The 15,022-nt window shown below is 34.7% G+C and overlaps 1 protein-coding gene across 8 annotated transcripts in view; it reads left to right on the top strand.

The window, feature by feature from the left end:
- The window catches only part of NEK1 (NIMA related kinase 1), a 214,403-nt gene that overhangs the window by 119,904 nt on the left and 79,477 nt on the right, over positions 1-15,022 (top strand). For 6 of the 8 annotated variants that reach the window (XM_053901128.1, XM_053901131.1, XM_053901130.1 and 3 more), the window contains 4 exons: positions 2,582-2,665; positions 3,091-3,178; positions 3,643-3,716; positions 4,288-4,383. In XM_053901128.1, the coding sequence (XP_053757103.1) occupies positions 2,582-2,665; positions 3,091-3,178; positions 3,643-3,716; positions 4,288-4,383 (342 nt within the window). The remainder of the gene's footprint in view (positions 1-2,581; positions 2,666-3,090; positions 3,179-3,642; positions 3,717-4,287; positions 4,384-15,022) is intronic. The other 2 variants (XM_053901133.1, XM_053901136.1) reach the window with 1 other exon arrangement.

Here is a 15,022-nt window from a genome sequence, read left to right on the forward strand (position 1 = left end):
CATCTTTTCAGAGTTCACTTCACATATTTGCCCAGCCCTGCCTATTTCTTGTTTTCTTTCACCTTCCTAGTCTCTTACTTCTATCTCAAAAGCTCAAGTATCTGATAAGCTAATGCCAAGATTGCTTTGAAGAGGGGCAGTAGTCTTTTGTCAGACTGGAAGAGGAGAAAGAGCACATTCATATAATAATACTTTTTGTTCTAGTACATGCACAGAGTCGGCAGTATTATTATGTCCGAACTTACAGCAAGTAATTTTGGTGAAGGTCAGCGATGGTAGGTGACATTGACAAATGTGTGAACTGACAGAATTTGGAGTCTACCATAGTCCATATTCTTAACCATCAGAGTATACTGCCTGTCCACCATTATATTGAGACTGCCTATCCTCCATTATATTGTATTATAACACACTGATGAGTACTGCTGCAGAAGATATATATAAAAATGGCATGGCACGTCACACTTAACTGACTGGAAGAGGTATGAGCAAGGCTTTCCATGGGTGAGATATTTGATTTGCATTTCGGAAGAGGAGTAGAGTTAGCCATTTTCAGAAGATGAGTGAAATCATGGCATAGTCTGCAAACCACAAATAGTTGTCGTGGCTAGAATGTAGGCTTTATGATTAGGTCATGGCAGAGATGAGAATAGATATGGTTAGGTCACAAACAGCCTTATCTGTTATGCATCAGAACAGAATGTGGATTATATTATGAAGATAATGGGAATAATTGAAAGATTTAGGTGGGCTTTGATGTGAAAGAGACTGTTAAAAAGGTTACTCTGCAGTGTAGCGAGTAGACTGGGGTATAGAATAGATTAAGAGGCATAATGATAAATTAGAAACGTCTTGGAAATCCAGGAGTCAAGAGAAAAGAGCATGAGCTAAGGCAGAAACTAAGGGGATAATTAGAGAATTAGGAGGAGGTAGATTGGTAATTTGAGAGTCATTTGTATTTGGCAGAGAAGAGAAAGAAGTAATGATAACTCCCATCTCACTGACTTGGGTGGTTGACTGTGATCAGTAACTGAAATGGGAATAAGATCATATAGTAAAAAGAATGATGAGGTCAGGTTTGTAAATTGTTTGAAGTAGCTTTGCTACATAAAGGGTGGAGTTGTCCAGACGTCAGTTCAAGTAGTTCAAGAGAAGAGGGCTGCGACGACGTTGATTTAGATTCGGGAATTGGCAACATATGTTACAGCCTGGGAATGAGTAGAAAAGAAGACCAGAGAATGCGTCTTGACAAAATATTGACATTAGTGATGAGCCAAGGAAAAGAAAAGCCTGTGAAAAATAGTGAAGATTGATTGGAAGAACCCAAGAGAGAGTGCTAATATAAATATGAAAGAGAAGAGAGATTTTTTTTTTAAAGTGTTATTTAGAGAACACTATTTGGTGGTGTATTATGAATATCATATAGTCAGTTAATAATGTTTTTAAGGATATTGAACATGAAGAGAGACTCAGAATATTAAAATTAATATGCTAATTAATATTAAGGTAAAATCAGAAAAACTATAGTAAGATTCAAGTGTTATAAAGATAAGATGCTTAAGTATTTGTACATATGCACAGAAATTTGGAAGGGAATAACAGACTTTAGGTGTTTCAGATGGTAGAACTGTGATTTATATTTTATAAGTTTTCTACAGCGAACATATATGTTTTTATGAGACAAAAAATACTTCTGTGGATTCAAACTAATTTCCAGTGGAAATGTTAATTGCAAGATTTGCTCAAAAGAGTCCATTTGCAATGTTAACTAGGAAGTCAGTGATAACCCTAGAAAATTTTCAGAGTCATGGTGGGATTGGAAACCAGATTGTAGTGTGTTAAAAAGTAAATAGGAAAAAAAAAAAGTAAGTAGGAAGCAGGAAAATAGAAGTCATGAATGGTCATGTATGTAGAAAGTATGCTTTCAGCAAGCTGATAAAAAGACATTAGATAGGGAAGTGAGACACTGAGGATTTTTTTTTAAGGAAAAATCTTATAGCGTGGTTGTGTGCTGAAGGAAGAGAACATGGATAGTTTGGCAATCTGATACTTTTTTAAAGGATACTAATAATTTCTGATAAGAACATAATTCCATGTTTATGATAAACTATGTTTAAAAATGATGTCAGTTTGTGATTGAGTATAATCATTTGCAGTATAGTAATAGGACATTCCTGAGTATAGAGTTTGAGTTCAAATATTTAATATTATGTAAATACTATATATTTAGTATGTAAACAAATTTGTAGAAATGATTGGACTTTTACAGAACAAAACTTTGATTTGGGGTTTAGCTAACCTCCAAAGTAGCTTTAAAAACCTGATCACTTAAATGGCTAATAAAAACATACCTGATCTCTGTTTTGAATAATTATGTTTGGGGTTTAATTGATTCCTTCAATGTTCTCACTGAATGTATTGGTTAAATCGATAGAGGAAAATGCCAGGGTTTATCTAAGTTTATCAGCTAGAAATGATCAGTATTTGCCAAAAGAAATAAAGTGGCACCTGGATATTCCTAGGTAAGATGCTGATGTAGCCTTAGTCATTCTTTAAACTTAGTACATTAAATGATGAACAGGGAATCCTGCAAAACCTGGCAGCTATGTATGGAGGCAGGTCCAGCTCTTCAAGAGGAGGGAAGCCAAGAAACAAAGAGGAAGAGGTATGCTTCCCGCATGTTCGCTACCTCCGTCACATAGCCATTTTTGAGTTTATTGCCTTCCTTTCTTGCATGGTTTAAATTCTTAACAATTATTTAAGGATTTTGTAGGTCTAGAGGGACCTGTTAATATAATTTGACTGACCTGCTGTGTCATAATTTTGTCCCATAACTGATATTCAGTATTGAGTTCAATTTCTTTTCTTTTGATAAAATTAAGAATTTATAATGTATTTCTTTTCAGAAATAAGTTGATCTAAATTAAACACTTGAAAGCTAATATTACATTTCCATTAACCAGATTTCAAAACTTTTATTTCTTGTATTCAGATTAACACTTTTCTTTAAATTACAAAAAAAATTTTTAGCAATAAAAATGTTTTTTTTTTTTAATTAAAATATTGTGTGTTCTTTTTCTCTCCTTGTAGGTTTATCTGGCAAGATTGAGACAAATAAGACTGCAGAATTTCAATGAGCGCCAGCAGATTAGAGCCAAACTTCGTGGTGAAAAGGCAGGTTGAAAAATAACTTTTTAAAAAGTAATTGAATGGAAAAAAAAAGTAATTGAATGACATTATAATAGAGGAAGATTAAAAATGCTATGACACTAACACAAAGTCTGATGAAGAGAGTGAAAGTCAAAGATCAGAAAACTATACATAGAGAAAAAATAAATTTTATATGTTGGATTTACAATCGATAAGACCATTTGTTCCAGAGGAATTCTGAGAGGAAAACATAGGTAGTACCCATGGACATTTTATATCATTCTATTTTTGTCTTTTTTTCCCCATTCATTGTTCATAAGAGTTGATAGTTGTAGAGAGTTCACTTGCAGCTGTGAGAGAAAATTAATAGTGTTGAACAATTTACCATTTTATATTTTTAGGTGTTAGTCTGTTCATATTATCTTCTGAGCTCTGCCCTCAATTCGAGGCTCTGTCCTAAGTGGTTTGCTTATCTACTTGCTTTGTAGAAAGAAGCTGATTGTTCTGAAGGACAAGAAGGAAGTGAGGAGGCTGACGTGAGGCGTAAAAAAGTTGAAGCACTTAAGGTATAGACTAGAAATAAACAGATTTTCTTTGAGAAAATTGGAATCTGGGGTAGACAATTGTGTTAAATCTTGAATAGTTATTCTCTTGCCTTAATTTTACATTCCTATTTATCCCTCACTCTTTGGTTTCTGAAAAATAGTGTCGTCTTCTCTTCATATCTTATATTTATGGAGAACAATTTGATGAAATCATAACATAAGTGTATGAAGCTATTACACAAGTAACTTTAAAAAGAATAAATGATAATCTTAAAAATGAAAAATATAATTGTCCATTTCTCTGAAGGTAAATAAAGTCTGTACATAATAACCATAGTTTAAAACTTTTACATTTGTATTTCCATTAGAATGTGCCTGCATTTATTTTCATTGAGCTGCTGTGTGTTGAGCCCTGGTTTAGGTGCTGGGGATATAAAGTGAGCTTATATTTTTACTCTGGAAATTCTCCCTCCCACCAAACTTTTCTTTTTTGGCTAATAAGTATCTTTATAGACTTGGTGGGGGGAAACAAAAACAAAAACCTATGCCCTTCTTTCTGGTAATTAACTTTGTTGATTGGTTTTATTTTCAGGCCCAAGCAAGTGCACGTGCTGCTGTACTAAAAGAACAATTAGAACGAAAGAGAAAGGAAGCATATGAGAGAGAAAAGAAAGTATGGGAAGAGCATGTAAGATTTAACTCATATTCTTGATCCTACTCATGTTAATGTTCTTATATCTCTTACTGGATAGTATATCACCATTATAACTTGGTAATTCTATTTTTTCCCATTTTTTATTCTCATTCGTTCTCCCTCTCTTCTCTCCTCCCCCACTTTCCCTCACTATTGCTCTCTCTCTCATATTTATGGATGATCAGTATGGAAGTTATTTTGGGATTTGATTTGTGGTGAAAACCTAATTTACTTATTCATTTTAGTTTTTATTATTGCCAAGTACCTAATCAAAGACCCAGCATCATTTAATGGCTACACTTTCCTTCTGCCACTGATTTATAAAGCTACTTTTATATGTTAATATAAATACCTATATATATTAAATTCTTATATATGCTAGAGAATGAATCTATAGTATACATGCATCAAGCTCTCTCTTCTGCTCCATTACTCTGTCTGCCAGCACCTCATTGTATTAATAATTATGGATTTAGAATATATTTAAATTTCTGATAGAGTTCTTTCCTCATTTCCTTTTTACTCTTCTTTTTACAGTGTTTGCCTTAGTTACGTGCTCTCTTTTTCCTTACCAGACACATTTTTGGGTAATTTTTGTTCTTTTTTCTTTCTTTTTAAATTCTTTTGGAATTTTTATCAATATTACATTTTTTTAAATTTTATTTTTAATTTTTTAAAATTTGCATCCAAGTTAGTTAGCATATAGTGCAACAGTGATTTCAGGAGTAGATTCCTTAGTGCCCCTTGCCCATTTAGCCCATCCCCCCTCCCACAATCCCTCCAGTAACCCTCAGTTTGTTCTCCATATTTATGAGTCTCTTCTGTTTTGTCCCCCTCCCTGTTTTTATATTATTTTTGTTTTCCTTCCCTTATGTTCATCTGTTTTGTCTCTTAATGTCCTCATTTGAGTGAAGTCATATGATTTTTGTCTTTCTCTGAGTAATTTCACTTAGCACAATACCCTCTAGTTCCATCCACATAGTTGCAAATGGCAAGATTTCATTCTTTTTGATTGCCGAGTAATACTCTATTGTGTATGTATGTATGTGTGTGTGTGTATATATATATATATATATATATACACACACCACATCTTCTTTTCCATTCATCCATCGATGGACATTTGGGCTCTTTCCATACTTTGGCTATTGTTGATAGTGCTGCTGTAAACATGGGGGTGCATGTGTCCCTTCGAAACAGCACACCTGTATCCCTTGGATAAATGCCTAGTAGTGCAATTGCTGGGTCGTAGGGTAGTTCTATTTTTAGTTTTTTTGAGGAACCTCCATACTGTGTTCCAGAGTGGCTGCACCAGCTTGCATTCCCATTTATCAATATTACCTTAAACCTACAAATTAACTTATCCCGGGGCATCTACATTTACTCATTTTCTACATTTACTCATTTTCTTCTTTTATATCTCTTACACGATTTTGATCATTTTAAGCTCAAACTTGTTACATTTCTTGTAAAGGTGATTTCTTGATAGTACATAATTCTAAATTTCTGTTTTACAGGGTTTTATTTTTTTTCTAACAATATTGCTGATATTTGGAGAAATCATTGGTTTTTGCTATAGAATGAGTTTACCTGTTCCGTCAATTCTCATTTAGTTTTCTGGGTTTTTAGTATGCAGCTGTGTCATTTGCAGGTAGTCATGATATATACATCATAACAATTATGCCTACATTTTATTATTTTTTTTAATGTCTGTTTTTGAGAGAGAGAGGGACAAAGCACATGCATGTGCATGATTGGGGGAGGGGCAGAGAGAGAGGGAGACACAGAATTCAAAGCAGGCTCCAGGCTCTGAGCTGTCAGTACAGAGCCCAATGCCAGTCTCAAACTCACGAACCTCAAGATCATGACCTGAGCCAAAGTTGGATGCTTAACTGACTGAGCCATCCACGTGCCCCTTTACAGTTTATTGTATGCCATGCACATTATAAGCACTGCACATGTTTTGCTTTGCTTAATCTTTACAACTTTCTGAAGCAGATGTAGAAAGGATAAAACAATTAGATGAGGTCATAATTCCAGTAAGTATGGAACAGGGATTTGAACCTGGGTCCGCCCAGTGTTGAAGTCATTATTCTTATGCACTACACCTTAATTTCCCCTGCTTTCTTTAAATTGTACCTTATATTATTATTTACTTTAATTAAATTGGCCAGATCTTCTAGGACAACATTAAATAACAATGTGGATAATATTTTATTCCTGTTTTTAATGGAAATAGTTTAATCATTTCTCTGTTATGTGTGGGAAAATAATAAGGAATATAATTGTATCTCTAGGTTGTACAGTTTTTATCAGATGTGTTTTAAAAGTCCACCAGTCAGGAAATCTTATCTTATTCCCCCTTTTTTTCCCTGACTATAGACATAGCCTGGACAAGGCTTGAGTGTGAAACAGTAACTGTGGTAATGTATTCCATCTTCCTCAAGAGTATCTAGTAATTATCTCCTGGACCATTGACAAAATTTACCTGGCTTTAGATTGCAGTGCTTTTTAAATGTTTTATGTCTGGTGTTCCTTAATTCCCTCTTTTCTTTCCTTTATTATAGATATAGAATTAATAGGGCAAGAGTATGAAATAATTACCATGCTAACTTATTGGCAGCCAAATTTGTCAGAAGTAGAAATAACTCATCTTCATAGTCAGAGCCAATGATTTCTTCTATTACCCAAATCTCTTTCAAGCTTACCCTCATCTGGAAAATAGTACGAGCCTACTTTTGGTGACATACATATATAGCAATTGGGAACAATCTGCTTTTCTTCTCTTGGGTTTGTATCTTCAACACAAGAAACAGGGATGTTTCATCCTGTGCTGATTTGCACAGTAGGGCGGAGATTATATCAAGATGAATTGGTATGAAACTCCCTGTGTGTTCTTTTTTCAGTCAGCTTTCCTCATGATGCACCTACTGCTATCATCCTTGTGTTCAGCTACGATACCACAGTTGCAATTGACCTTAAGAGTTTTTAGTTTAGTCTTTAATAGTCTATTCTAGCAGTCTACATAGCACCCGAAGGTGATTGGCATAGTAATATATCCATTAAATATGATAAGCTTATGCTTAGTGCAAATCAGCCTTATTTTTAAAATGTGATCCACTATGCAAAATTACATGGGGGCATCAGAGTATTTTATAATAGCAGTCTGCATGGCTTTGATTATGTGATTTCCCTTTAGTCTTAGAGATGAGTCAGCTACTCCATATCCACTGCTGTCAGTATGCATGCATAGGCCTATCTTGGCAGCAGGCTTATATAGCCACCTGCCACTGTACCAACTATGTATAACCTTGTGTTTTTCCCCCAAGGTAAAGTGAATGTCTGTGTCTTAACTCATGTTGTGATTGGCATGTGGGATATACGAGTAGTACATTTATCAATGGGAAATGTTTCTTTTTCTCCCAGTCATGTAGGGACTGCTCATTTTAGTGATTCAGAATATTATACTTCCAACAGCTCAAGTTAGTATATCTCAGAGAAAACATAGCATGAGCTTTGTAATTACATTTCTTTCCTGAAATCTGCTTTTGGTGGGCTGAAAACGGCCCACAAACACCTTTAAAATGTGGTCTTGGGGCATCTGGGTGGCTCAGTCAGTTAAGTGTCTGTTGATTTCAGCTCAGGTCATGATCGCATGTTTCGAGAGCTGAAGCCCTGCATCGGGCTCTGCACAGGCAGCACAGGGCCTGCTTGGGATTCTCTCTTTCCCTCTCCCTCTCTGCCTCTTTGCCACTCATGCTGTCTCTGTCTCAAAACAAGTAAATTTGAAAAAATTTTAATGTGGTCTTAAGTACATCTTGTATAATGTTTTTCAAAAGCCCAGTTTCTCTTTATAGCATTATTTCTTAAATGTCCTGCTCATTCATCAAGGTCATAACCACTGTCCAAGAGTCAATATAAATATTTGCTTGATCACTCAGCATCAGTGTATAAAATCTACCTATTGGGTTGACTGTTTCATTTATTTCTTTGCCTTCTTATTCTCATTGGTGCTCAATACTTCATTGACGTCTCTGGATTACAGTCCTACAGTTGTAAATGGAGCTGTTTTACCTTATTTTTTATCTAAATTATCATAGCAGGGTCCTCAATCTGCATATTTCTTAGCATCAATTCAGGCATCGTACCTGTGGAAGTCTGTTCTTTGATTAGGTAAGAGACTATAGTTTGCATATCATGTGTTCCTCCTGCTTTGCATTTCACTCTTTGTTGTGTATTTCATTTCTATCATTGTCCCATTCTTTGGACCTGCCATATAGACCTATATGTCTTCTGGTGAACACACTTCCCATCTCTGCCTACCTCAGAATGTTGTTATCCTTAGTCTTGCCACACAATCTCATCCATTTAAATAGACACATCATGAGATCAATGTGGAATCATGCTCCCTGTTGGAAGTGTCCCAGACACTGAAACAGTGTTTCAGAGTGGTCTGCAGGATATGATTCAAAGAGAATCAGGATGCCTCTTAGGTTGAGAGCCCCTATTTCAAAGCTGCTCCTCTGATGACCTTCCTAGCATTAAGCTAACTTTCCCTAAGCAGAAGGAGCAGAAGTTTCACAGGTGGTAGTGGTAATGGTGGTAGAAGAGGCAGAGGGAGGGGAGCAGGGAGCATCTCTGGAAGCATGTTAGGTTTTATATGTTAACAAGTACATTTTACAAATTATGCCCAACAGTGATTCAGCTTTGAGCTCTACATTCTCATATAATGCTTTTATTACTAGGCAGCTGTATAATAGCATAGTTCTGTTTCCACAGATAACCAACTGGAGCCAGGTTTCTCTACTTCCAGAAGGCTGATTAGACCTCATAAACCCATCCAACACACTTTCAGTAGCACTCATATAATTAAAATACAGTCCCAGAAAACCCAAAGAGTCCTTGTTCTTTTAAGGCATGTAAACCAGTACAAATACCCAGTTTTTTCTCTGTATTTTGTTTTTTAATGGTAGATCTGTCTTAGTTCTAAAGTGTACACAAATGACAGCTTTTATGATTCTATTAATGATAGACAATACTAGTTTCTAGTATTGTACAAATTTGTATTTCCTCAGGTTCTTTCAGAAGTATTTTTATGGTGGCAGCATTAAACTGTGGTAGTGAGTCTGACTTTTGAGGTCCAATAGGCAAGCAACCCATTTTCATTTGGGGGAATTATTTTATTGTTTGCTGTTTCAGTAAGACTGTCAAACAAGGTATTCTGGCTTCTTCTAGCTGAAGGATAGGCACGTCATCGAATGTAGATCAATTGAATTATCTCCCAGAGCTTGAAGCTTGAGCAGAATATCGCAGGATTTGAAGTTTACTTAATCCAATAAGAGAACCTGATGAAACAATGAATTCATTTCTGCTACCTAGATCCATGCAGCTACTCTGGTTCCTGTTCTTTTTAGAGGGCTTCCCTTTGCTTTTATAATCTTACTTACCATTCTTTTCTCTTTTCTCCTTTCCCCTACCCACCTCCTCCTTTCCTCCAGAATTAGTTTCTGTTGCTTTCAACCAAAGAACCATGATTCACCTTGTAAAATGCTAGCATGGTATCTGGCGAATAGTAACACAAATAAATGCATTGGGAAATCTGTGGCTCATGACATTTCAGAATTATGTATGGAGGAATGTTCAAATATTGGTTTACTGAATGCATCATTGTGTAGTGAGAAAAAAAAATGAGTCTGGGAATCCAAATACTTGATTTTTAGTCTCAACTCTGCCAATGAATTTGCCTTCTTGGGGAGCTGACTTCTGTTTGTGGGCCTTTATTTCCTTATCTCCTAAATAAAAGGCATGATCTCTAATATTGTTCTATCTAAATTGCTTAGAAAAAGTCTTCATAATATAAGTACTTAATTTCAGTTTAATCTCTAGAAAATGAGTTAAAGTTATTTTACCCAGTAATTATTTTAAAATAAGTTCTAATTTAACATAATCTAGATGCAGTATGGGGACTTCATATATCTGTATTTATTTATTGACTGTTACTCTTAATGTTTGTTTTATTTATTTTGAGAGAGAGTGCAAGCAGGGATGGGCAGAGAGGAGAGAGAGAGAGAGAGAGAGAGAGAGAGAGAGAGAATCCCAAGCAGGCTCCATGTGGTCTGCGCACAGATCAGCAGAGAGTCCAGTGCAGGGCTCGAACTCACCAAACGTGAGATCATGACCTGAGCCAAAATTAAGAGTCAAATGCTTAACTGACTGAGCCACCCAGGCCTCCCTATTGAGTGTTACTCTAACTCAGGAGTGGTTAATATGTTATTCACAGTTAGAATTAGCATTATTAACTTCCTGAAATGTTAATTTAGTTTGATTGCATATATGTTGATGCATTTTTCTAAAGTAAGACCAAATGTCTTTCATCGGATTATCAAAGTATCTTTGATCTAACAAATGGTAAAAATCACTGCCTTAATTATTCTGATTCTTCAGTATGTAAGACCCATTTTTAAAAATTTTGTCTTTGACACATTTCATTGTAAAAATTATAATAAAACATAGTACTTTAATATGAAGAATAATTTTCATGTGTGGTAATAGGGTTTTTTTCCCCCAAATAATACAGTATTGCCTTTTTCAGTCAACCATATAGACTCATATTGCGAGTGAAACATAAAAAAGATAGAGTTTTTTAAGAGTAGCAGTGCATTTAATAATTAAAATTAAATGAAAAGTAGAATTAGGGAAAGTCTGTCTTGGTGAGAGACTATTTTTGAGTGTGAGGAATTCCTTTTTCATTGTGTTTAGCTCTTGTGTATTTCATTTCTGTTTATGTCTTTGCTCTTTTCTTTGGACCTGCCATACAGTTCTATATAGCTACTTTAAGGGTGGAGACATACTTCCTCCTGGTGGCCACATTGGAATGTTCTTATTCTTAGACATTCCTATAAATAGAGTATAGCAGTACTAGCTCAGAAAAATTATTCAGATAAAAATATATTTTTAGTTCTTCAAAGGTAATATTTTGAGAACTTAAATGTAAATTTGATAAAATTTGACCATGTATTTTCAAGCTATATAGAATTATGTATGAAATTGCTCTATAGTCAAAATATGTATGTAGTCAGGCCTTTTAATATTTTCCTAACATATGTTAAATCCTTAAATCATTCAGCATATAGAGATGAAATAGTATTTGTATTTATATGTGTTTCAAGAACAGGTAAACAGTTTCATGTGTTTATAAACCTGGCCTCACTATTTGGTAAAATTTTGCATTTTGTCATTTGGTGGCACTGCTGATTAATTTTTTAGCAAAATTAAACAGATACAATTAGCAGATATAATAGAAGCAATTTTACAGTGATAGTTAAAAACATTTTTTGGAGATATAAGCAATGTAGAAAAGTCTTGAATTTATGAACTTAGTGAGAAAATGGCTAGGAAAAATAGCTCCTAAAGCAGTTTATTTTTTTAACTTCACAATGAAACTTTCAGCTCATTGTTCTGTTTCTGTTGCAGTATTTTTTTAAGTTTGGATTTTGAAAAACTGTTTAGAATGAAATATATATACTACATGTAACTGGGTGACCAATTTTAACAAAATTGTTTGGATTTTTTTTTTAGGTTTTAATTTTTTATCTTATGTAAAACTTTGTTTTGTTTTCTTTTTAATTTTAGTGTTGTTTATCATATTGGATCAACTTTCTGAATTAACTCAGTCTAGTGTTTTCTCTTTTAACAATTTAAAAATATGTTATTTTTTTAAAATCTCGGGATCTGGTTCACATTGAAAGCCTTAACATCCAGGTTATAAAAAAATATATTCATGATGTTTACTTACATAGAAGGCCCAGCTCCTGTTGTACTGATCAGTTAGTGGTGTGTGTTACCTGGGCTTATAATGACATCTCACTAGTTACTAGAATTACCTTTACATTTTTGTTAACTGATATAGTTTTGTTACTAAGTAATTGGATGAGTTAGTAGGGCAGTCTTTTTGTCTGTATTCTTTGGTTTAGATTTCATTATGTCTGAGTTTCTTTGTGTGTTTTTTATTTCAAGATCTTATGATCTGTTTAGTTTAGTTGACCCAGGGGAGAGATTAGTATATATTTGGTTATGAAAAATAAGCATTTACTGAAGGCTGGTGAAGATCATTATTATAAAGGTGCCAATAAGTTTGTCTTACACATTGAATCAGGTATCTTAGGTAATAGACTGTATACCAGTCATTAACCATATATATGGCAGCCAAACACATTTTAAATTTTTTTTTTCAACGTTTTTTATTTATTTTGGGGACAGAGAGAGACAGAGCATGAACGGGGGAGGGGCAGAGAGAGAGGGAGACACAGAATCGGAAACAGGCTCCAGGCTCCGAGCCATCAGCCCAGAGCCTGATGCGGGTCTCGAACTCACGGACCGCAAGATCGTGACCTGGCTGAAGTTGGACGCTTAACCGACTGCGCCACCCAGGCGCCCCCAAATTTTAATATAATACAAAACACATTTTTAATAGTAATAGGTGTCATTCTCTTCATTAAAAATATATTCTCTTGGTTAAAAGATGTGCTTATGCAGGTACAAAAATGAACAGTGTGAAGAGAATTTAGTAGAGATTTTCCATGTTTTAGCATAATCCCTACTATACTGAATTTGATTATTTTTGGTCTCATACCAGTTTAACTCATAGCACTTTATCAGTAAACACTTTTGTCTCTGTTACTTTAGATTTCTCTTAAGGTTGAGATTAATACAGAAATATCTCTATTTCATATAAAAAATTTAAGAATATATTTAAGAATATTCACAATTTAAGAATAGAAAGTCAAGATAAAGGGGTTTCAATTCCCTTATGTGACTTTTGCCATTCTTAACTAAAGATAAATCTGCTAAGTATTCCCTAGAGGTTGTAAAATTTTTCTTTGGCCATATGTCTACAGTTTTAGAGAGTTATGCCAGTACCCTGTTTAAATTGTATATGAATCATGTGTGTATGTGCATAAGCATTAAAAAAAGTATAAAAAATGAAATACAGTAAGTTGGAGCTATAGGGTATGGGTGACTTTTTAATTTTATTATGAGTTTCCTTAAGGTCTAAGCATCTGCATAGTAATTTTGGAAATAACTTTGCAATAATCTTTAAAAGCATAAATGAAAATTATGTCATAGGCTGAGAAAGGCAGTTGGTTTTATTCTTTAGCAAAATTAGTTAAATACATGTTATTTCTCCTGTTTATTTATACAATTAAATTCTCTTTCGATCATTCTTTAAAAATCTTAGGCTTTTTTGAATTTATGATGGCAACTATTTGTCTTTCAGATTTCTGCTTTTTTTAAAAGCATTTTTAAAAGTTTACTTATTTTTGAGAGTGAGAGAGAATGAGAGAGAATGAATATGAGTGGGGACAAGGCAGAGAGAGAAGGAATCCCAAGCAGGCTTTGCACCATCAGTGCAGAGCCTGATGTGGGGCTCGAGCTCACAAACCATGAGATCATGATCTGAGCTGAAACCAGGAGTCAGAGGCTTAACCAACTGAGCCACACAGGCACCCCTCAGGTTTTGCTTCTTACCAACTTCTGTGTCATAAAACTTTATGCAGTGTTGGAGCACTTGGGTAGCTCAGTTGGTTAAGCATCTGACTCTTGATTTCTACTCAGGTAATGATCTCACCAGTGTAAGATAGAACCCCACGATGGGCTCTGTGCTCAGCGCAGAGCCTGCTTATGACTCTCTCTCTCTCTCTGTCCCTCCCCTGATTGTGCACACATGTGCATGCACACTCTCTCACGTGTGCTCTGTCTCTCAAAACCAGTAAATTAAAAAAAAAAAAAAACCTTATGCAATGCAAAAATTTTAAACTCTGATTATGCATAGATGGGCAGTTATTGTTTTTATTCTGCATTCTGGAGATTAAAAACTAGCTCTGGGCAAAGCCAGTTTCTTCATTTTGTTAGGGTCTAAAATCATAGTTTCAGTGTTTAAGCCAAATAACGTTACTTAGTAGAAACTAAATAAATGTTTGCTGAACTATAGTTACTACCATTTATTAGGCACACAACTGTGCACTTTACATAAATTATCACATTTAATCCCTGCAGTAAGGAGACAATGAGTACACACCATTCCCATTTTAGTGAGAAAAAGTTTGAAGTTGAGAGAGGATTAGAAACAATGAGAAATCACAGGTCCCTAGTCAGTGAGATTTGGGGATTTGAGTGTAGAACTGTCCTACTTGAACTGTATCTTATGACCTTCTTAAACAATGAATAGCTGTCAAACTGGCTACTCTACGAAGGTCACTCTCACCTTCTCCCCTCCCAGGAGTTAGTTAGTTCCTTCTCTGGTTTTATTTTGTTTGTTTTTCTCCCAGACCATTTAGCACACATCTCTCTTATTTTATTTCTCTGTAACATACTGATAGATTTATGTGTTTCCCTTTCTTTTATAGTTTATAATCCTTTGAGAGAAATGATCAATTTTGTTTTGTTTTTGTCTTTTGTTTGAAAATTATTGCAGCTAGTTCTGGTCTACAACATACTGGGTTTTTTTCCCAACTTTCTGAGGTATAGTTGTGTGACATTGTGTTAAGTATGCAATATACAATGTGATGATTTGACATAGGTATATACTATGAAATGATTACTACAATAAGGTTAGTTAACAAATCACTTCACA

This window comes from Panthera pardus, unplaced genomic scaffold (assembly GCF_024362965.1).
Source record: "Panthera pardus isolate Hobbes unplaced genomic scaffold, ASM2436296v1 HiC_scaffold_13, whole genome shotgun sequence".
NCBI lineage: Eukaryota > Metazoa > Chordata > Mammalia > Carnivora > Felidae > Panthera > Panthera pardus.